This window comes from Diaporthe citri, assembly GCF_014595645.1.
Source record: "Diaporthe citri strain NFHF-8-4 chromosome Unknown scaffold_13, whole genome shotgun sequence".
Taxonomy (NCBI): Eukaryota; Fungi; Ascomycota; class Sordariomycetes; order Diaporthales; family Diaporthaceae; genus Diaporthe; species Diaporthe citri.
The window spans coordinates 489,120-510,562 of NW_025064858.1; the positions used below are offsets into that span (position 1 = coordinate 489,120).

Genomic DNA, 21,443 nt, shown 5'->3' on the forward strand with positions numbered 1-21,443 from the left:
CTTAAACTATGTTGTAAGTCTGAAGTGGTAGGTTCGATCCGTGCCTAGAGCCGAGGGAAGGTAGTTCGACGGATCTGCTCTAAGGCTTTGCAAAGGTACAGGCCGACAGGTGCTCTCGAGATCAGGCATCCTGAAATGTGTAGAAAGCACGTGCGCATCTTTCGTAAAGGCGGCTGGCACGTGGACGGTCATTCTAAACTACAAGGGTAGTTGTTTAGGATTGACAGGATCTAATATGACACTGCCACCAGCTATATTATGCGTCTCTTGGGGTATTTTAAAGGTGTACAGACTTGATGCCCAGCCTCGTAAGTGATCACTTGGCGTTCCATTCGAGTCGCCTTAGAGAAGTGGGTGGTCAATATATGCTTCTTAAGCAGCATGCATGCGATCCCTTCATACTGTGGTAAACGCTTCAACACCCAGCAATTAAAACAAAAACGATGCTGATAACAGTAGATTTTGAACATGGTCATGGCACATGGCCTAGAAAATAGTGACAGCCTTGTGACAACCGCACAGATGAGGCTAGCGAGAACCGCTTCTGGCGGCGCCATAGACTAGAAAGTCAGGCAATTGGTCATACGGCGAAGACCAAAATAGTCTTGACGCGAACCCTCAGAGAAAAACTATAAAGACAGCCTCAAGTCTCAATGTCCGTCCAAAAATGTCTTAACAGGTCGACCCTACCAAGCCCAAACAATAAACTGAAGCCCAACCCCGCCTTTTCCTTTCAATACACCACTATCGTATTTTCATCAAAATGCGTTTCTCCATCGCTGCTATTACCTCTGCCCTCCTGGCCACTGCTGTCGCACTTCCTCATGGCGCCGAGAAACCAGCCGGTGTGTTCTCCATTTACATAAAGAATTACCTCTAATTCGCATCTTGGTTTGCCCAATAACGGATTGTTTGGTTGCTAACATTGATTTCTAGAGCTTGGCGATCGCTGTGATTATGAGGCGTACAAGAATTGTGCTGGTCCCTGCTTTTTAACGTCAGAACTCAGACAAATTTCGCCAGAGCCCTGCCTCAAGGAATGTCAACTTGAGTTTCTGTCTGACTGTTAAACGTAGACTGTCGTTCATCCTGGTAGACGACGGTTGGTATATAGAGGCTTTAGTATTTAGAAATCTTCACCTTGACAGCAAACATTTCCCATGTGCATGAGTACGGCAGGCATTATGTAAACTTAACGCCATTCCTTCGGCTCTGTGCTCCCGGGCCGCAATTCCGTCTTGCATTTACAGCTACTGTAAATTGCCTCGTATTCCCCCTCTCTAGGCAGCTACATTCCATTCGGTGAGGAAAACGCCGGGGATGCGAGGTGAGGAGAGGGCCTTTTGGGTATTAATTTCAGTATCGTACGCTCTTTCCTATATACGCATGTATAAAGCGGCTTTGTCCCGGTTCATTTATCACCAATAATTCGGGCTGTTGAGAATCCGTTGTCTCTCACACGTCTTGGTCAGCCTGTTGTCCTACGTCATCGTGAAAGCCACTGCCCAGCATGCCGCCAACGTCGCTCATCTCCATCTTTCTTCCTTTCCTATCACTCGCCAGGGGTGCTGCCGTTCTCAACGCGAGGCAGTCTCTCACTCCACCTGCAGAATGCGATGTGATTCCAGCATGGGAGGTGACCTCGTTCAATTGGTTCAACTCTAGCAGCAACCTGGACTGTGTCACCCAGGCCAACGCTCGTAAGTTTTGGAAACAACGTTTCTCCGTATCGGAATAAAAGAAAAGAAAAGGACTGCTCACACCATCACGCACCAGCGCCCGAGGGCGTCTGCTTCAACTCAACATCCACACCTGGAGTCCTGGTACCCTGCGACGGCAACCTCGGGCCCTGCGACAGGTGCGGCGTCGGTGCCTGCTACACCGGACTCCCGCTGCAGCCAGCCGGGTTCGGGCCCCCGGACACGATTTCCATCGGCACCAACGTCCCCGGGTACGGGTCGTGCCTCGAGTCCAACCCGCAGAGCATCCGGCGCTACGAGGTCGGCAACGGCATGCTATTCTGCGGCGGTGTCGCGTACCGCATTAACTTTGCTGGGGACAGCAACACCGACGTCAGCACCGGCCACATCGACTTCAGCCCTCTCCAGTCGTGGAACTGCAACAATGGCAGCACCATCCGCGCCAGTGGAAGCGTGGACTTCGAGATTGCCTGCTCTCGGGACTCGGGGAACAATGCCACCTGTGTAATCCCCGATGGCCAGAACGTCGTGATCCCGGTTTTGTCGTACACGATCACTTAAGCAAAACAGATGGGGCTGTGCAGTGGCTGGACTGGGTGGCATCCATCAAGGTCTTGGGCAAGACTTTGTGGAGTATCGCCTTGTGGGACATGTGCACGAGTCCGGACACGAATAAAGGCTAGAGCTACTCCCACTTCAGTACCATCTGCGATACATATGCATCTGAGGTCGGGCTATGCTAAACTGAGAAAACCAGAAGGCTCTGCAGTCTGAGAATACGCGTGTACCCTGGCATCATCCCGAGTGGCTCTTGAATCAGTGCTGTTCGATTTTGCCAGGGAATTCCTACAGCCCAATAATTATGCGCTGGTTGTGAGATTGTCATTCTATACCTGTGCTCCCGAAGCCCGCTATCGGCAGTTGGAATAGTGCAACGATTGCACCACAAGCCTGCATTCGTTGGCCATCTCAATATGGCCGCATCCTCCACCGCGGTTGAACTAATTGTGAACCGTTGTTCCCACTTACACTGGTATGAGCAAAAAGGTCTGCCCTAATTTCTTCGAGCTTGAAGTACCATCAGAATTCTAGCATTGCTATAGTCGGCCGATACCGGCTTGCTTAATCTACTTCGAAAGGGACTGCTTGTAATGCATTCTACCTCCTGTTGACAGCTGACTTACTCACTCGCTTGGGTCGTGAAGGCAAAGTGTAATTAGCTTTGGACCTGATACACCAGGTCAATGGGGACCAAGTCTCTAAACTCTCTGAACGCCATTGTCTGTCAAGGCCTCGTACCCCAGCGGCGAGATCTTGGGCGGCCGGTTGTAATCCATCGGATCGTCCAAGCGGAGGTCATGTAGGGCCTCATACTTGCAACCCAGCCCATTCGTATCCACACACTCCCATCCCACATAACCGCATGTCCGTCCGTCTACGGCGGGGAACTGACCTCGCTCGTCCGGGGCAGCGCGAGGCCCACCGCGTACATACTGGCTCTCGTCGAAGTCACCGTCAATCAACGCGGCAACCAAGGGTGGCGGTTCTGGCGCGGAGCGATTTGGCCGCGGAAATGACTGGGCGGAGGCATTGACGGTGTTCAGACACTTCTGGTCGACGTAGAGGCAGTATGTGAAACGCGGCAGACGCATGGGTGGATCTCTCGCCATGGGAGGGACCAGCCGCCTCGCCCAGTGCGGCTTGCGTTCCACGCCGTGCTCGTCGCGCCACTGGACAAACATGCTGCGGACCGCGTCGATGCTCGCGCCGTCGAGAGCCTCGCGGTCTTCTTTGACTGTCCATTTGGCGTATTGCGGCAGCTTTATGCAGGAATGGTCCATTAGCTTAATGCATCAGCTGGCTGTGCGCGAGGGAATCACCTACCACCCAGTCTCCGCCATGGTGCTCTAGACCGTCAAGGACATTTTCCTCGAAATACTTCATGTACCGTTGCCATGCCTCATCGTCGCCATAGGCGCAGCGGTAGATGACAAATCCCCATTCATGGAAATCTGTGTCTATCATGCTTTTGGTTGTGCGAGCGAATGGCTGGCTCGACCAGTTGAATTCGCTGCCCTGGGCGATGAACCATTCAAGCTTGGAAGACGACATGTTTCAGGATCATGTGTAAAATTCCACACGAAGAGCGCAGGTCTTTTTGATAGGTGATGAATTGAGAGATAGTGGTCAAGTCCAAGGTGAGAATCCATTGCAAAATAAATAACAGAGGGCCAGGCAGTCAGGTGGGATGACTTGCTTCCCCCTGTCACCCTGCCTAATGTTCGTGAAGTTTTCGGCACACTAAGCTTAGTACGGCAAAGCCAAGCCACAAGACGTGAGATTCTTCTAGGCTGAGAATGACGATCTCCCGATACGGTTCAATGCACGTGTGTGAGACAGTTCACCTTAGAATGTTTAATTCCGTTCGAAGAATTTCAGTCAAGGTCTGCCTCCAGCAGTTCTGAGAAAGGACAGCCCTTCATGACGACAGCAACTCGTCCGGAACAACTTCGACCGGTCCATGGAGAAGCCAGGTCGAGACACCGATTTTTTTTTTTAAAAAAAAAATTGAAAGGCGGCGTAATTGCGCTATCAATCTTTCTGAGGGATAGAAACGAGGAAGGAGGTATGTGAGAAGTAGAGGTGAGTTTCAGGGGCGAGCAAATGCACGATCTTAGCGAGTTTGGAGCCTTTTCTGGGCAACCAGTGCGCAGTGGGACATCCGAACAACGACGACTCATCGACGCCTGGCCCAAGATATGATTGTGATCGTGATGTATGAAGGCACTGGCATGGAGTTGTCCTCCACCGGTGCGTAAGTGGTCTCGTTCTTCTTTAGTCTGTTCACATATGCTTCTTAAGCAGTATGCACTGGTGCATAAATAGCTCGTCTCACCTGTGACTCCGTTTGATGGAATAATAGGTCTGAGCGACATCAAACGTCTGTAACGTGGAAGCGAGACTATCTGAGGATTATGCTTGGTTAGAGGCTTGCACAAGTGCAGGCTGTGCTATTAGTCAACTCAAGCATTCAATGCAAATAGCAATTAGAAGCAGTTCCAGAATGGTCAAAGCGGAACATACATGACATTGTCGAGAACCAGGAAAGCAGACACGGCACCACAGCTAAAACAATTTTGGCCTCCAACCAGCCAAAGTTCAACAGTAAGACGCCGTGGATCTCCTACCACTGAAGGCTGCCATCGAGGGCCTAGTTTCGTTCACGATGGCCTGGTTTAAGACCTAATTGCCGATGACTGTTTACAGAAATTGGACCACTTGTTATCACTCATTACCAAGCCCCACAAATCAGAAGGTTGACCTGGTCGGGCTTGCCTGGTCTCCTAGCTCAGAGACATCATGCTAGGTATAAAGTTGAGGTGAAGATGCCCAGCAGTTTTCCCTCCACTTCGCCACCGTACCAGCACATCTCGACTCGCAGGTCATGGAGCAACAGATGGAAGAATGGTCACGTAACGAAGAGACTTTGATGCAGCACTGGTGAGTTCTGATTCCCTCTGCCGAGCCCACTCCAGGTTTCGGACGACCCCAGCAGCATGTGAAACCCTTGAGGGTCGAGACGTCAACGATTGAGCCTCGACCATTTATGATAGCACTTAGCAGTGTACAGTTACCAACTCGTTGGCGATGCTGGTGCCGACATCCACGTCGAAGCCCGGGCGACGATGGATCTGCAGTCACACCATAACCTGATTTTCATCGCCCGGTTCTCCCAGTGATCTGTTTCAATCGCTGACGGCCATAATCAGGAACTCCAGGATGGCGGTAGACGCCATCCTTCATTTTCTGGTCCACCACGATAGCCACCGGGCAGCGGAGCGATTCCCCGTCCCCAATGCTTGCTGCCCACGCCAATTTAACACGTAGGACGGTGGGTCTTCCACTGACGATTGCAATCCCGTTGAAGGTACACATCGGAAGCAGCAGGAGCGATGGCTTCCCAACAGCCGTTGGTGATGCCCTGGTCGCGCATACAAGCCTGTACCGCCATTGGCGGCTCATCTCGTCATCGCCGGTCCCTGTCGTCGGCGCACTGGACAAGGGGCCTCATCCCAACGGGGCCCAGCTGCAGCAGAGCATGGTTGAAGCTGTCTCCTGCCTCGATCCACAGTATGTATTCCTCCCTGTTATTCCGGGTATGTATCATACCCGCACAACTAGGAGACATGGATGATGCGGTCCAGCCGTCGCCGTCGCCGCTAGTTCAGCTGAGCGAGCCGCCAGTATCTCGAACACGAAAGCTGTGACAAGCATAAAATCGGTCATGCATGCTGAAAGGCGAGACCCCGAGACAGATACGCGTTCTCCCCGGACTCCGCCCCTTGGCAAGGCTGCCCTACTGCACATCCTCCAGCCTGTATACCCCACAAGTCAAGGCAGCTAAGCCGCTGACGTCCTGAGCGACGTCGATGTCTCGGATACTTCCTTTCGTGGTATCTGCGGAGCGTCCTTTTTCATCGTCGGCCAAGGGGAGCAGGATGGCAGCAGGCCGAGAACGGTCTTCTAGGGATCGTCGAGTGCGTTGGCTTCCAGCCCGTTGGCAGCCAAGAGTCCTATCACGGCGGATACACGTAGTACCACAGGGTTCGAGAGGCCTGCACGTCGTCCCAAGGGGTTGGAATTAAGTTCCAAGAGCTTGTCGGCGCCGAAAATCGGAATTTCCCTCACAGAAACGAAGGCTGACAGATTGGAGTTTAATCATTCCCCGCACAGCCCATGTGCTACCATCGCGATCCCAAGGCAGACCAAACCGGGTGCGGACTCTTCCAACGGAACAGATTCGGGATCTGAGAAAGAGGAAGCTGGTGATCACTCAAGTTGCAGCTCAAAACGTGGCCAGCGTGCCTGGCTTGTCAACAGCCTGAGGGACGGCAGACATGGGCGTCTAGGCCCGCCAAAGCCGGCTGCGCTATCAGCGCGCAAGTGGCTCCGGCCATGCAGCGACGTCGCGTCCGGGTCCGGATCCCCATCTCGTAGCACCCTTGGAGGAAGTTCTGGGGCGAGTGATAGCCAAGCGATTTCCAAGCTTTTCTTCAAAGGGCACACATCGCGATGACTGGGCGGAGGACTAGGGAGAGAATCAGAGGGCTTTCAAGAGGACATGTCGATGACAACGTACAGCTGTAGTGAATTTGAGGCTGTCATTCCAGGAACACAGAAAGATCATGTTCATGTAGAAATGTCTGTGCGCCCCCACACATTGAACCTGCTGCAGGTGGTGCATCTTGTATCGATCTAGACGTATATACTCCAACCACGGGAGCTAATGGCATCGGCCCTTGATACGCATAAGCTTTCCGAGGTAGTTAATTTGTGACCAATTTGAGAAAAGTCTGGGGCAATTCTGCCTCGTCATAAACCCGGCGTTTCTGTGCTGATACATCGGATCTTGCCTTGTCTCATGGCAGTGCAAGCTTTGGATGGTCATCATTGATCGACAGGCTCGTGGAAGGCAAAAGATTGCAGGTCATGTGCTCTTCCTGCAGCAACGCTTAGTCTACATGCGATGTCGATCGCTTCTGCGCAGTATCAGGAGGCAGTGTACGGAACTGCCTGGCATTTGTCCATCCCCAAGAAAATCGCACCCGAGTAGAGACTGTGGTACGGCATCCACGCGTGATTATGGCTTTTTGCCGAGGCAAAGTCAGTTCGAGGATTCATGATCCTTTCATCGAGCCAGGATTACGAATATGCCTTGGCAAAAGGTGCAAAATATTTCACTCTTGGCCTTTTATGTAAGAGGCGAGCGGTGGCATCAGGCTATCTAAACAGTTTGTGGCTATGGTTGTTAGAGCATCTGCTAGCAAGGCTCTCACGCGCCGCCCACACGCCCCGACTTCTCGAACCCACCCTTTGTCTGCAGGTCCGCCTTTAGGAATGATCGCCGTGCGCCTGGTCAGGGACGGCCCCAGTTAAACCCGAGTCAGCGTACGCCCACCCAGCTTCTACAGTACGCCCACCCAGCTTCCAGCGTTGACCCACCCAGTACAAGGAAATTGATTGCATGCGCTATAAAATATTAATACTGCGGGGTTATTAATAAAGCATAGCTATAGTTATCTTAAAGAGGTCCTATAGCTACCCTAAAGGGGTCCCATAGCTACCTCTCTATTTACAACTTAAAAGTTATTTCTACCCTTTGCCGCCCTCTGCTGCCCTTTGCGGCCCTCTGCGCCCTCTGCGCCCTCTAAGCGCTCTACGGCCCTTTGGGCGCTCTGCAGCCCTCTGGGCGCTCTAGGGGCTCTGGGGGCTCTGGGCGCTCTGCAGCCCTCTAGGCGCTCTGGGGGCTCTGGGCGCTCTGGGGCCCTCTGGGCGCTCTGGGGCCCTCTGGGGGCTCTGAGGGCTCTGGGGGCTCTGGGGGCTCTGGGGGCTCTGGGGGCTCTGGGCGCTTTGGGCGCTCTGGGCGCTCTGGGCGCTCTGGGGCCCTCTGGGCTTTTTAGGCTTGTATTTTTAAAGTATTGCTTAAATTGGAAAATAGCTACCCTGGCTTATTAAAAACCCCGCAGTACTTGCATTTTAATGCGGATGCAGCTAATTTTCCTTATACTGGGTGGGCCAACGCTGGAAGCTGGGTGGGCGTACTGTAGAAGCTGGGTGGGCGTACGCTGACTCGTTAAACCCGCAGCCAACCCCACATAGACTTCTGTCGTCCACAGATACGGCTGGAGACCTGACTGGGCCTGAACCTGTGATGCAATAATCACGCCGTCTAATTGAGCGACCGACTCATTACTAACAGTATTACTGCAAAAATCTGCACTAATGTCTTCTTGCACATGGCTGCGCACTGGCGCATCCATGACCAATACGTACTCGATTGTACCTGTGGGCTGCTTGGCCAAACTTGAACTTTTTTTCTTTTGCCTCCTCCCACTCTTGAAGCCCACCCAAGCCCCCACTCTTCGTGTACGGTGTGTTTGTATCCTTCCCAGCAAACCAGGGCGGTGGTATAAGACTGCGCAGAGCTGCGACTTGGAAAAGCCACTTCCAAGTTTTTCCTGCATCCTTTCTCAGTCCCACCGTTCGTGAGCAAAAAAAAAAAAAATTCTCCTACGCTGTCCCACATGCAATCTGTGGTGCAGTACCTCGTCCTTACCTTCGCCATCGCCGGGAGATTCTGAGTGAACCACCCCGTCCGTTCAACGGAGTGGATCAGATCCCTACGGTATCCCTCTCACGATGTCTTCCCCCGACCTCAAGGCCTCCAAGGAGGCTCCCGCCAGCCAGCGCGTCTCCACCAGCTCCAGCGATGACCGCCCCGTGTGGCACAACTCGGACGGCCTGCACCGGCGGCTGGACAACCGGCAGATCCAGCTCATCGCCATCGGCGGCACCATCGGCACCGGCCTGTTCGTGACCATCGGCGAGGGCCTCGTCAAGGGCGGGCCCGGCAACCTGCTCCTCGCCTACACGCTGTACGCCTGCGTCGTGGCGCTCGTCAACAACTCCATCGCGGAAATGTGCACCTACATGCCCGTGTCGGGCGGCTTCATCCGCCTCGCGGGCGTGTGGGTCGACGAGGCCCTCGGCTTCATGGTCGGCTGGAACTACTTCTTCTACGAGGCGCTGCTGATCCCGTTCGAGGTGACCGCGCTCAACCTCGTGCTCTCGTTCTGGAGCGACAAGGTCACCGAGCCCGGTCCCACGGCGGGTATCTGCGCGGCCATCATCATCGCATATGGGTAAGGCATCACCGAGCGCCACGTGCGCCGTGTCTTGGGTCGACCCTAATCCTGCTCCGACTTTTTCTCTCCCAGGGCCCGAAAGCCAACTAGACCGTCCGGAATCCTCTAGAGCTCTCCGCGCCCGCCCTCTCTCCCCGGGTGACCCCGTCTTTTTGCCCCATCTCTTGCCCCGCGTGTATCTGTGCGTGTTGTGTTGTTGTGTGTGTGTGTGTATGCTAAACTATTCGTGTGTGACTTCTAGTATCATGAATGTGGCTGCTGTGAGCGTGTTTGGTGAAGCGGAATTCTGGCTGTCCGGCGGCAAGGTGATACTCATCTTCATCCTGTTCCTGTTCACGTTCATCACTATGGTCGGAGGCAACCCGGCCCACGATGCCTACGGCTTCCGGTACTTTACCAATCCCGGATCCTTTGCGACGTATCTTACTGCCGGTGACACGGGCCGCATGGAAGGCTTCATGGGAGCTCTGGCCACTGCCACCTTCACCGTCGTCGGCCCGGACTACATCTCCATGATCGCTGCCGAGGCCAAGCACCCCAGCCGGTACATCAAGTCGGCCTTCAAGACCGTCTACGTGCGATTCGGCCTCTTCTTCTTCGGCGCTGCTTTGACATGTGGAATCGTGCTGCCCCACAACGACCCGGTCCTCCAGAAGATCTACCTCGGCGGCGGCTCCGGCGGTGGCACCGCCGCCGCCTCCCCCTGGGTCATGGCGATGGAGAACCTCAAGATCCAAGGCCTGCCCCACCTGGTGAATGCCCTGCTCTTCACGACAATCTTCTCCGCCGGTAACACGTACACCTACTGCGCGACCCGGTCCCTCTACTCCCTCGCCGGCGACGGCCGCGCCCCGGCCTTCCTCCGGAAAACCGCCAAGAACGGCGTCCCCATCTACTGCTTCTGCATCACCATGATCTTCCCCATGCTGTCCTTCCTCCAGTGCGGCAGCGGCTCCGCCAAGGTCCTCAAGTGGCTGCTGGCGCTCATCACGGGCGGCGGCGTCATCAACTACATCGTGATGAGCATCACCTTCCTCAACTACCACGCCGCGTGCAAGGCCCAGGGCGTCGACCGCCGCACCATGCCCTACTACGGCTACCTCCAGCCCTACGGCGCCTGGGTCGCCCTCTTCCTGCAGACCATCGTCGTCCTCACCTACGGCTGGTCCTCTTTCCGCCCGGCCTTCGACGTCGGCACATTCTTCTCAAACTACACCATGCAGATCGTGGCGCCCCTGCTGTTCATCGTCTGGAAGGTCGTGAAGCGCACAAAGTACATCAAGCCCAAGGACGTCGACCTCGTCTTTGACCGGCCCCTCCTCGACAGGTACGAGGAGCACCTGCTCGCCCGCGAGCCGCCCAGCAGCTTCTGGAAGGAGATGGTGCAGATGGTCGGAATTGGGCGAAAGAAAGTTATTGACGGCGAGAAGGCGTGAAGCGCCGTGCTGGTGTGATGGATGGCTATGTACGAAGATACCCGTTTTGCTGCAAAGTTGGTTTCCATGGGATGAATACATCACCTCGCCCACCACTGCCCGAGCTGAATCCAGGTGATTGTCTCTGATGATTTGATTTCTCGATGTTTCGCCATTCGGTCTTGTTGTTCTAGTCCGAAGAATTTCGCTCCATCAAAGTTCCAGGGGTGTAAAATCCAACGTGTGCACGAATATACGGTTGGTGATGATCCTGGAGTCCAGTGTCTCGGATGTCCAATCGTAGAGGGGCTTGCTCCTGCAATCCTGCACTCGTTGGGCCTTACATTGGTGATGAAACCAGGAATGCACAACTCATTTGTTAAGCGACGTGGCAGTGTAGGCGAAGGATTCGTCCTGTGCAGACAGGGCCCTGTACCAACAGACGGAGAGTCTGGCTAGCACGGTCCACATAGCAATGTTTTGAAGCCAAGCTGCTGTCTTGTATTCCAGCCCCGTCCAACATGCCCGACAGCCCACCTTGCAGGTAACGACGAAGACCAATGACTTCGTCAATTTAAGTGGGGATGCAACGTAGGTGTAGTAGATCTCCCGGTAACGCGTTACTGAAAGCTGCGGTTCACAACACATGTAGTCACCGATGTGATGATGTACAGAGACCCATGTCATTGGACTTGCGCAAGACTGGTTCCGAATGCCGCGAATCCCTGCCACTGCATGACCAGATAACAATGTTGTCGCAGCCCAAGTGCTGTTGTACAATAGGACTTTACATCCCTGCTCCCATTGTCGTGGACGGAGCTTCCCCTCTGACTAGTTAGTTCCCAGGGCATTTGGCACTTCATTTACCTTGCCTTACATTTCTATGGTTGACTTTATCTACTAATTATATTTGCTCAGTCCGTCGTGATTGTCGGGTCTGCTAATACTGCCTTTGACATCCTCGAGGACTGCCATGCCGCCGGCCTGAAGACAACCATGGTTGTTCGATCGCCAACGTACATAGTACCACTTGAATACATCTGCGACAAGCGCAGTCTCGGCGCGTACGACCTGGGCGTGGAACTAGGCGATAAGCTCTTCCAGACCACGCCCACGGCTGTCGACAGCCAGCTGGGACGTGGTCTCTTCGGGCTGCTCGCGTCGCAGGAGCCAGAGCGGTACCGGGCCCTCGCTGCGGCGGGATTCCCCGTCATCGATAGCTCCCATGCGGATGCGGACCTCCTGCACAATCTCGTGGAGCGGGCCGGTGGCCACTACGTCGATACTGGAGGCGTAAACCTGATTGCAGAGGGCAAGAGCAGCGTGAAGGCGAATGTGGAGCCCGTTGCGTACACAGAGTCTGGACTAAAACTCAGTGACGGCTCAGAGCTGGAGACGGATGCCGTGATCTGGTGCACGGGGTTCGCTGACAAGGACGTGCGGGAGACCTCTGCTGAGATCTTGGGCGGGAACGATGAAGCCCGTGATATTGCATCCCGGCTGGACGCCACATGGGGACTTGATGCTGAGGGTGAGATCCGGGGCACGTGGAAGCGGCATCTCAATGTTGAGAAGTTTTGGGTCATGGGTGGTTTCACGTCGCAGCACCGCTGGCACTCACGTACTCTGTCGCTCCAGATCAAGGCTGCGATTGGGGGTATCCTGCCAGCGGCGTACCGTGCGACGCCAAAGCTCTCAGCCTGAAAACAATTTGTAAGTAAACGGCCGCAACGCGAGGCTTAAAGAGAAGATCTGAGGAGAAGCACCATGGGGGTCGATCGAGGGATGAGGGAGCATTCAGAGAATGACTACGGTAGTTGGAGATGGACGATTGGAGTTGAAAGATTGCCAGACAAAAGGCAATAAGTCATCCTACTTGCGGCTGTAAGTGATGGCAACGGTCCCGTCTTTGACACCAGAGCCCAGTGCATTTCATCCCAATAGCATTGTTCCGCCTCGCCTCCCATCTCCGGGGATGGGATGCAGCTAACACATCACGCTTCTTCACTGTGCACATTGCGTCGGCTCTGCCAGTCAAAGTGATTTTGATTCAGGCGGTTGGCGGTCGAGAACGAAGAACAGTGAGCAGTTTCCAAATGTCGTAGTAAAATGCTCGTCTCCCAGGTCAGACTCCATTGCAAAAGTTCATTTCCCAGCGCTTAGCCTTTGAGGAAAGTGAGCATAAGTAACAATTCTTCATGCACCCATTCCTATCCGGCGTAGTCCCCTTACTCGCAGTGATGAATCGAATGGTTAACCTCGCCTGAAACGTCCTCTCCCCGGGATCATCCCTCTATTGCAATCGATCCCAAGAGCGTATGTCTGCTCATACCAGGAGTGGGCAGGGGCAGCTGGCGGAACCTCAACCTTTTGGTCATCGTCGTCAGCAGAAGTTTGGAGCCGCTTGAGATCGACGATGCTGTCAACAAAAGGCTGCTAGCTTCGGGATGCCAATCGCAACGAGGGCGGCGTGAAACCGTATAGCAAACGTCGGGTCTCCCTCCAGAGGTCATACGACTTCTTGGCACGATTTTGTATTAATTCATGCTCGGTTGAGAGAATGATTTGCTCGTAGTGGCTTTGAAAAGTCACGAAGGCCGTGGGAGACGGTTTGCGGTTGCAGCAGTCGTGGGATGTTTCCGCTGTGTAGCTGTTGTAGTTGTAGACAAGGTGGAAGATCACATCCGCGTGGAAGTAAAGTGGTTGTCACTCAGCTAGTTACTTAAAATACATCTGTTGGGTGGGTTTCCCAGTAGGCTTCCTGGAGTTTTTCGGCCTCTACCTCAGTGGCATAACAAACCTCATAGAACCGCGTCTCACAAAATGTTCCGCGCATGGTGACTCTGAGACAGTACGGCTTGAACGGTTGCCTAGTCACTAAACGTACTCATTGTTCGGAGACACCCAGGAAGATAACTTTCATGTACTTTTAATGCCTAACACAACTGGAGCCTAAATATCTCTTATGAAGAGTGTTCTACATTCGTAAACTTTTACAATGTCGCGTGTGTGGGCCTTACACGGGCTGCCCGTTTGCTTACGCATCAGTGAGCTTTTCCGTCTCCTGCAGACTAGACTCAGCAAAGATGAAATTTTGCAGAAACCATAGCTCATAGGTGAGGAGCCTAATTTCGTGGCAAGAGCAACTTGTTACATCTTCCGATCCAGTTACAAGCCATATGCCATCCTTTATGTGCTGCCTGGCTCAACACCACCTTGGCTTAGAATTATCGGTTCATTTCTGGGTTGTTACTAATTCCGAGCAATTTTTACAAATGACCGCAATGCCTTCTACAAGCCATGAGAACATGGAGAAATCAAACAGGTCGAAGCCAACAACACACATTTTTGAACGATTCCACTGTATCTAATGGGGAAGTAGTATTCTTAGGTATTGTTTTGGGGAACACTGCCTTGATTCACGGCTTTGAATCCCTTCTTTATCCGTTTCCAGTCTTCCTCAATATCATGGAAGTAAACCCAGTTCAACGGCCCTCCGGGGGTTGGTGACCACGCGGCATAATCAACCTTGCCGTCCTTCGGTTTTGCGTCGAGCACATCGTAGATCTTGTGGTAGTATGGAGAGCGAATATTGTCGAACAGGTCAAGAGTCTCTTGAAGAGCACGGGGTTTGTCCTTCTTGTGTTGGTTCAAGGAGAGCTCAAGTATCTGCGCAAGCAGCCATCCGTCCTCCATTGCGAAGCCTGCTCCCGTGCCGAAAGCGCCTGGGAAGCGATCAGAATGGGCTTCTTCATGTCATCACAAAAGAAACGTCACAAGATCTATAATACCTAGCAGGGGATGGGACGCGTCCCCGATGATCGCAGTATTCCCATTAGCGATGACTTGCTGGAGCCTCGGGCCGGAAAAGGCAGAGAACTCTCTCCAGGCGCCCTCAGGTACTCGATCAATCGCTTCACGGATTTCGGGTGAGAATGCCTACATACTTGGTCAGCTGATTTCCATTTACACGGGGAAAGATGAATCTACCGTGAAATGGCTTGCCACTCGTTCGTTGTTCGCCGGGATGCCCCAGCTGTATTTCTTGCCTCTGGCTTGCGCCGGATCTTCATATGAACGCAGGGTCATTTCCCAAAGCCCCTTTCCTGCCTCGATCTCCTCTTTCGTCGATACCACTGAGCATTTAAACATTCTCTTGGGGCCATGGTGAAACGCAGTGTACTTGGTGATTGATAAATGGTCGACAGCGTCCAGTGGTATCAAGCACCGCCAGATAGTAGTCCCGTTGTAAGTGGTCGCGTGGTCAGGAAATGTAGCTCTTCGGACCGCCTTGATTATCAGTCAGTATCAGCACAGTCGTGGCATTCAGAGGCAATGCGTAAATACTAACAGATCGAATACCATCTGCACCAATAACCAGGTCCGCGTGTGCAGACGTGCCGTCCTCAAACAGTAATGTTACGCCTCCTCCAGGTTGTTGTACCAAGTCAACCAATCGCTTTTTCAGTTGAATTATGCGAGAAGGGACGCGGCTCTTCAGTGCGTCTTGTAACACAGTTCGCCTGATTCGAGTATCATGGTATTTCCAGTCGCCCTCATAGGGCGGATACGTGTACAGCACCTCTCCAGTAACTCCGTCCCTAGTTCTTTTCAGTCTGGTACACGTGCAGCTGGTATATTTCACGTGAACCAGGGTCTTACCGATGTTGGTGGTCGACCTTGATATGGCCCTTGACCTTGTCTGCGACTCCCAGGAGGCCAAGAACTCTCCAAGAATTGTAGCCAACCCTGAGCCCTGCGCCGACTTCTCGCAGCTCTGTGGCTTGCTCGTATATCGTGACCTCGAAGCCCGGCTTTTCCAGAAGGGCTATGGCCGCTGCAAGCCCAGCGGGTCCTCCGCCTGAGATGGCGACGCGCAGCCGGGGTGTTACAGGAGTATCTGTTGAGATCGCCATACGGAAGAACTGACGATACGATTTTCATGCAAGGACAGTGAGATAATTTAGCATTCGTCACATCTGAATTCAAAATCAGTTCAATATCAGCCTCTATTAAGAGACATTTGGCAACTGGAGAGCCTCGGAGGCATCGTCATATGGACGCATTGATGCGTGCTCTTGAATTCATGAGGCCATTTCTGAAAAGGTGCCCATAATCGGGTCAGATCCGGCACAGCTGGCCGACCTGAGTGGTGAGGTCACTCAGATGTGCATCAGCACGTCAACCTCCAGAGCAATGGCGACTTTGTTGATACTGGCCTCGGCGACTTTACTCTGGTCAATCAGCTTTGCCTCAATTGCTTACGTACATCATCGTCCAACAGTGTGGAATGCGGGCGTCTGGTACTCAGACATTGCGGCCAGGAGTCTGGTTTTCCAGGACGATATAACGATGTCCGGATTCGGCGGCGGGTCACAATCTGGACCATTTTTTGTTTCTACTTTGCCTGGGGTCGAGAAATCCTTACGCTGTCACTGTCGAGGCGTTGACATTCTGCCTGGTCAGGCTTTTGACGGTGGCGCTTCGCGAGCCACGGCGGAGATAGACTTCATGTTGTTATTTCCGCTCGCAAGCACAGCAGCAGAGTTCCGGCCAGTGGCTAGCTCCCGTGATCGATGTCTCACTGCCCCCCAAATGTTGAAACAGCGCGGTTGTTGTTCCGCGTTAGTGAAAGTGACCGTGGCTCAGGCGCTTAATAACAAAGTTGAAATAAAAGGGTCGATGTCTCGCCTGGCAAAGGAACCGACAAAGCGAAACGCTACCCTATTTTTGAAGATGCCTGTCGGCTCGTAGCCTTTGTTTCTGCTGACTAGAAGGGAACTGCCGGCTGGGCGAGTCGATTGGCCGGCCAGGCGCGACCGCGCATGAAGTTGTAACAGTCGAGAACCATGCAACCGCCAACCAGAAGCAGACAAGGGCCACGCCTCCCGCGCCTATCACTGCCACATTCAATGCCTACCCCCTCCTTATTTAGGCCTGCCAGAGGCCACCCATCCCTTGTGTCAGGTAGAAAGAGGCCAAAGGCCACAGGCAGCACTGCGTCATCTTATTTCCAGCTCGCCCTCATTCCTTTCCTGCCCAACCTCGGGGCTGTCAAACCCATCGACTTTTGACTTTTTCTTACTGTTGTTCACTGTCATTGCGATGCGGCCGCGCCGCTGCTCGTGAACACTTTTTCCAATTTCAACTCACTAGCGTCACTCTTTTAGCAGTCATCTCAGCAAAATGAGTTCTGCAAACTGCACAAATGCTCCGGCGGAGACGCCGTCCAACGCCGGCGTAGCAGGCATTGGTGTAAGTGACTCCTGACCGTCCGTCCCTCTCGTCGCCACTCTTGGTTACGAGCGTGTTGAGATCCACACGCCCACCCCGTCCGTAAGATCAAGATGCAGGCTCGAAATGTGACCGTTCAGGTCTACGACGAGGCCATCGACTTGAGCTCCAGAATATTACGGGGCTTACACATGATCCCTTCTGAAGATCCTGCCCCGCCGCCTTGCTCCATACCTCGGGCATAGGGCTGCACTCGTACTTCTTCAAGGTCAAGATGCTAACATTGCCAAGGTCATACTCGGATTCGTCATCCCCGCCGTGCTCGCCGTCGCACTCTCCCTCTCCCTCATCCTGCAGGAGTCCTTCTTCAACGCCCACAAGCCCGCCCTCGGCCTGATCCGGCGGAAGCTGCTCTATGGCTTCTCAGACCAGCAGATCCTGTACGGCATCGGCATCCAGGCCGTGGGGCTCGCCCAGATCAACACCCTAGTCCCTTACCACTTCTTCATCATCTGGATGCTGGCCCTGCTGTCAATGGGCGTCCACAACCTGACCCTCCTCGTCCTCGTCGCCTCCTTCCGCTCCGACACCGTCCTCCGCTGGCTGCGCCAGGTCCTCATGCTCGTCAACCTCGTGCTGAGCTGCGTCTACGGCATCTTCATGCTGCAGGTCGTGCAGAAGGACCTCGAGACCACGACGCTGCCGACCACCTGCGCCTGGCAGGTCGAGGGCGAGAAGGCGGGCAACGTCGGGCTTTCCTATGTGGGCACCATCGCCGTCATCGCGGGCAACTGCATCGTCTTCCTCGCGTCCACGTGGTACCTCCACGACAGGAGGCAGAGGGCCTTCAAGTGGGTCCAGCTGGCGGGGTGGGCGGTGATGACGGCCATCGCCGTGGGTGCCACCGTCCGCGTCGTATACACGTCGCAGGCGTTCGGCCAGCCCACGACGCCCCTGTCGGACAGCGGTGAGAGGCAGTGGAGCTTTGCTACCATGGTCAGTCTGTTGATGTTGGCGTTGCCGCTGATGACGGTCCTGGAAATCTACCGGGGGGAGGTGCACGTGAACAGGGACGCTTTGGAGGAGAAGGCGTGACGGGTCTCCGAAAAGCGGTCTGTCGAAGGCGTGAGCATTGCATGATACTATGAAGCATATACCAAGGAATCTGGCGTCCGGCAACTACAAGACTGGACTCGTGCTTGAATTTACATTACTTTTAGCCCCGTACGCATACCCGGGGCATATTGGGGGCCAATAATAATGAGACATCTTCAACTTTATAGCCAGTCTCCTGCTTGAAAGTGTGCCTTCTAGACTACTGATTTAATCTCCGACGAGTTACTTCGGGCTAGTGACATAAGTGTCTCAGTCCCTGGCGGCTCGACGGGCATTTCTCATTTATTGTTCCCGATGCACATCCCCGCGAGCCGGCGTCTCGGGTCGGGTATCTAATGCCAAGGGGTCTTGGACTCGTCAAACTATTTCAGTATACAATGCACACGGTACGAACCGCCAAGTGACCAAGAAGTCTTGGGCGGCCCCTTCATGTTGATCCTAACATTGACAGCCACAGGACTGGCCTGTCCCCTTTCAAGTCAGATGACCAACTAACTGTTCACCATCCAATGTGAAAGGTCACCGAAATGTGATGCGACTTACTGCACCCGGCAGCGGTTACCCGACTTCAGAACACGAAGCAGGGGCGAGTGTTTTCGGTTTAATATCATCACAATATGAACCACAACAAGTGCTTATTAATAAGTCATATTTAATCGTGACTTCTTCCCTACTATGATATCCGAGATATAGACCTGAATGCGAAATCCAGGACCTTTGTCCAGTATCTACTGTACAGAAAGTAAGGGTAAAATGCTTCATCCAAGTGAAGCCCATGGTAACAAGCCGGCCCCGCCCCAAGAAGATCATTAAATACAAGACCAAAAGGGTATCGGCGAGCGCACTCCAGCCAACCTCCATAAATGGGAAACCCGTCTAGATAGATACATTACTTTCATGGAGAAAAAAAAAAAAAAAGAAACATAGCAGAGATCCCGCCATCATTGAGCGAATCCAAGCGTCAATGATACATCAGCCCAGGCATTATCATAAGATCAGCACACATGTCACTTCTTCCCCTTCTTCAAGCAACGACCTTGGCGTACTTCTGACCCTGCCACCTCCGCAGGACGGTGCGGCCGATGATGAGACCAGCCGCGGCGATCGACCCAACGGCAGCAGTCCCGGCACCAGCAGACACGGCGGCCGTCTTGGAGTCCTTGTCCTCCTCTGCCTGCTCACCGCCGCTCTCGGCAGCAGGGCTGACCTTCTGCGTCTGCTGCAGCTTGCCAGACGGAGCCGTGGCAGCCTTGCGCGCCGCCTTGATGATGTCGGCCCCGATCTCGGCGATGCCGTACGTGGCGGTCATGAGGTGCGCGCTAACGCTCGTGGGCGCGATGCTCGCGTCGACAACCCGCAGGTTGGACGTCCCGTACACGAGCAGGTTCTTGTCGACGACTCCCCCCTTGTCGCGCGGCAGCATCGAGCACGACGACGACGGGTGGTACTCTGTCCCCGCGTTCTGGCGGATGAACCCGTCCCAGCCCGCATCGTCGGCGACGGCGGCCGCGCCGGGCTGCGACTCGGCGCCGAGCACGTCCGCCATGGACTCGCCGATGCGCCGCGCGAGCTTGTGGCCCTCGCGCAGGAGGCGCAGGTCGACGTCCTGGGTGAGGTAGTTGGGGTTGATGGCGGGCGGGGTGAAGGGGTCTGCGCTCGTGACGAGGATGGACCCGCGCGACAGGGGCTGCTGCAGGGCCACCTGGATGTTGACGGTGCCGAAGATGTCGGCGAGGAGGATCTCGACCAAGCCCACGGGGGAGTCGTAGATGTTGTCCACCTGGCTGGTGTATGTGGTCTTCCAGGCCTGCTTGACGGCGTCCGGGATCGGGGCGGCGTTGATGGCGGCGCTGACGTCGGCGCGGGCGCTGTCGAGGAGGGCGCCGGCCTCGGCCGCCCCGACGAGGGTGGTCAGGTTGATGTAGGCGATGGCGGACTGCACGAAGGAGTCGGTCACGACGTCGCCGGTGATCTTGGCGGGCGGCTGCTGGTTGGGGTCCTTGGGCGGGTAGAGCAGGGCGGCGCTGACGTGGTCCTGGACGTTGTGGCCCACGCCGGGGAGGTCGACGGTCGAATTGATGCCGAGCTGGCCCAGCTGGCCGGCGTCGCCGATGCCGCTGTGCTGCAGCAGCTGCGGCGAGTTGATGGTGCCGCCGGAGACGATCACCTCCTTGGCCGCGTTGACGGTCAGTAGTGGAGAGTTGGCGTCGGGGGCGTACTGGACACCGGTGGCCTTGACGTTGTTGGGGTCGGAGGTGTCGAGCAGCACCTTGGTGGCCTGGTGGCCGGTCAGGACGTGGATGTTGGAGCGCTCCGTGTCGATGGGGTCCAGGTAGCCCGTCCTCGAGCTGGACCTGTGCCAGTTCTGCGCGTTGATGGCGGAGGTGGCCAGGTACGCACCCCAGTTCTCACCAGCGTCAGGGTCGTCGTTGACGGGCGTGCCCGTGTTGGAAACGGCAGTCAGGAATGACTGGACGAAAGGGTAGCTCTTGCCTGGCCACCCCGTCTTGATGTTGCCTCCGGTGCCGTGGCTGGCTGGGTTCCACTTGAGGCTGGGCACGACATCCCGCACGGCCTGGACGGGCTCCTGGAAGTCCTCTGACTTCTTCATGGCCGCGAACATGCTGTCCCAGCCCCACGTCTCTGGCGCGCCGATTAGCGAGCCCCACGAGTTGAACTCCCGGGCAGAGGCCCGGACCATGTACATGCTGTTGACTGAAGAGCTGCCGCCGAGCACCTTGCCTCTGGCCCATGGTGTCGTTCGCTGGTTGAGCCCAGCCTGTGCCGTCGTCACATACTTCCAGTCGTACTCGGTGTTGAGGAACGAATCGTACAGAACAGCCGATGGCGTGAGGAACCTCGACTCATGTGCGCCATAGATGTCCTGGCCGGCCTCGATGACGGCGACTGTCACATCAGGGTCCTCGGATAACCTGGCGGCTACTGTGAGGCCAGCCAGGCCACCGCCGACGACGATGTAGTCGTAGGTCTTGCCGCTCAGATCATCGCCGTTTGCCGTCACGTCCCGGCTAGAGAGTGGAGGGAGGATCGGGTCTTCAGAGAGGGGGAAGGCGGCGGCCGTGCGAAGAGCCCCGAGCCCGGCCACGGCACCAGCCACCGCAATGCCCCTGACGGAGCCCGAGACTGCCTTCATAATTAGGAATTTGGAATACCGCTGGTCCGGAAGCGACAGACTTGTTACGAACACTAAAAGAGAGAGAGAGCGAAAGAGGGACTAGCTCGCTGGGTCAGAAGCAAGCAAGCACAACGAA

The 21,443-nt window shown here is 54.9% G+C and overlaps 7 protein-coding genes across 7 annotated transcripts; 4 read left to right on the forward strand and 3 right to left on the reverse strand.

Annotated features, from left to right (window-relative positions):
• Window positions 1-1,510: 1,510 nt before the first annotated feature.
• Window positions 1,511-2,261, forward strand: INS49_004868 (uncharacterized protein; the record flags this gene model as incomplete). Its single annotated transcript, XM_043165655.1, has 2 exons — window positions 1,511-1,700; window positions 1,777-2,261. The coding sequence occupies 2 exons, from the start codon at window positions 1,511-1,513 to the stop codon at window positions 2,259-2,261; spliced, it is 675 nt and encodes a 224-aa protein (XP_043017784.1).
• Window positions 2,262-2,959: 698 nt separating this feature from the next.
• Window positions 2,960-3,812, reverse strand: INS49_004869 (uncharacterized protein; the record flags this gene model as incomplete). Its single annotated transcript, XM_043165656.1, has 2 exons — window positions 2,960-3,520; window positions 3,585-3,812. The coding sequence occupies 2 exons, from the start codon at window positions 3,810-3,812 to the stop codon at window positions 2,960-2,962; spliced, it is 789 nt and encodes a 262-aa protein (XP_043017785.1).
• A 5,088-nt stretch (window positions 3,813-8,900) lies between these two features.
• Window positions 8,901-10,842, forward strand: INS49_004870 (uncharacterized protein; the record flags this gene model as incomplete). The annotated part of the gene is made up of 2 exons (XM_043165657.1): window positions 8,901-9,403; window positions 9,648-10,842. 2 exons carry the CDS (start codon window positions 8,901-8,903, stop codon window positions 10,840-10,842), a joined length of 1,698 nt encoding a protein of 565 aa, XP_043017786.1.
• Window positions 10,843-11,817: 975 nt separating this feature from the next.
• INS49_004871 (uncharacterized protein) lies at window positions 11,818-12,525 on the forward strand (the record flags this gene model as incomplete). Its single annotated transcript, XM_043165658.1, has 1 exon — window positions 11,818-12,525. The coding sequence occupies one exon, from the start codon at window positions 11,818-11,820 to the stop codon at window positions 12,523-12,525; it is 708 nt and encodes a 235-aa protein (XP_043017787.1).
• A 1,683-nt stretch (window positions 12,526-14,208) lies between these two features.
• On the reverse strand, window positions 14,209-15,737 carry INS49_004872 (uncharacterized protein; the record flags this gene model as incomplete). The annotated part of the gene is made up of 5 exons (XM_043165659.1): window positions 14,209-14,546; window positions 14,613-14,760; window positions 14,812-15,111; window positions 15,173-15,422; window positions 15,484-15,737. 5 exons carry the CDS (start codon window positions 15,735-15,737, stop codon window positions 14,209-14,211), a joined length of 1,290 nt encoding a protein of 429 aa, XP_043017788.1.
• Window positions 15,738-17,007: 1,270 nt separating this feature from the next.
• Window positions 17,008-18,150, forward strand: INS49_004873 (uncharacterized protein; the record flags this gene model as incomplete). Its single annotated transcript, XM_043165660.1, has 2 exons — window positions 17,008-17,076; window positions 17,347-18,150. The coding sequence occupies 2 exons, from the start codon at window positions 17,008-17,010 to the stop codon at window positions 18,148-18,150; spliced, it is 873 nt and encodes a 290-aa protein (XP_043017789.1).
• Window positions 18,151-19,195: 1,045 nt separating this feature from the next.
• INS49_004874 (uncharacterized protein) lies at window positions 19,196-21,325 on the reverse strand (the record flags this gene model as incomplete). Its single annotated transcript, XM_043165661.1, has 1 exon — window positions 19,196-21,325. One exon carries the CDS (start codon window positions 21,323-21,325, stop codon window positions 19,196-19,198), a length of 2,130 nt encoding a protein of 709 aa, XP_043017790.1.
• Between the last annotated feature and the right edge of the window lie 118 nt (window positions 21,326-21,443).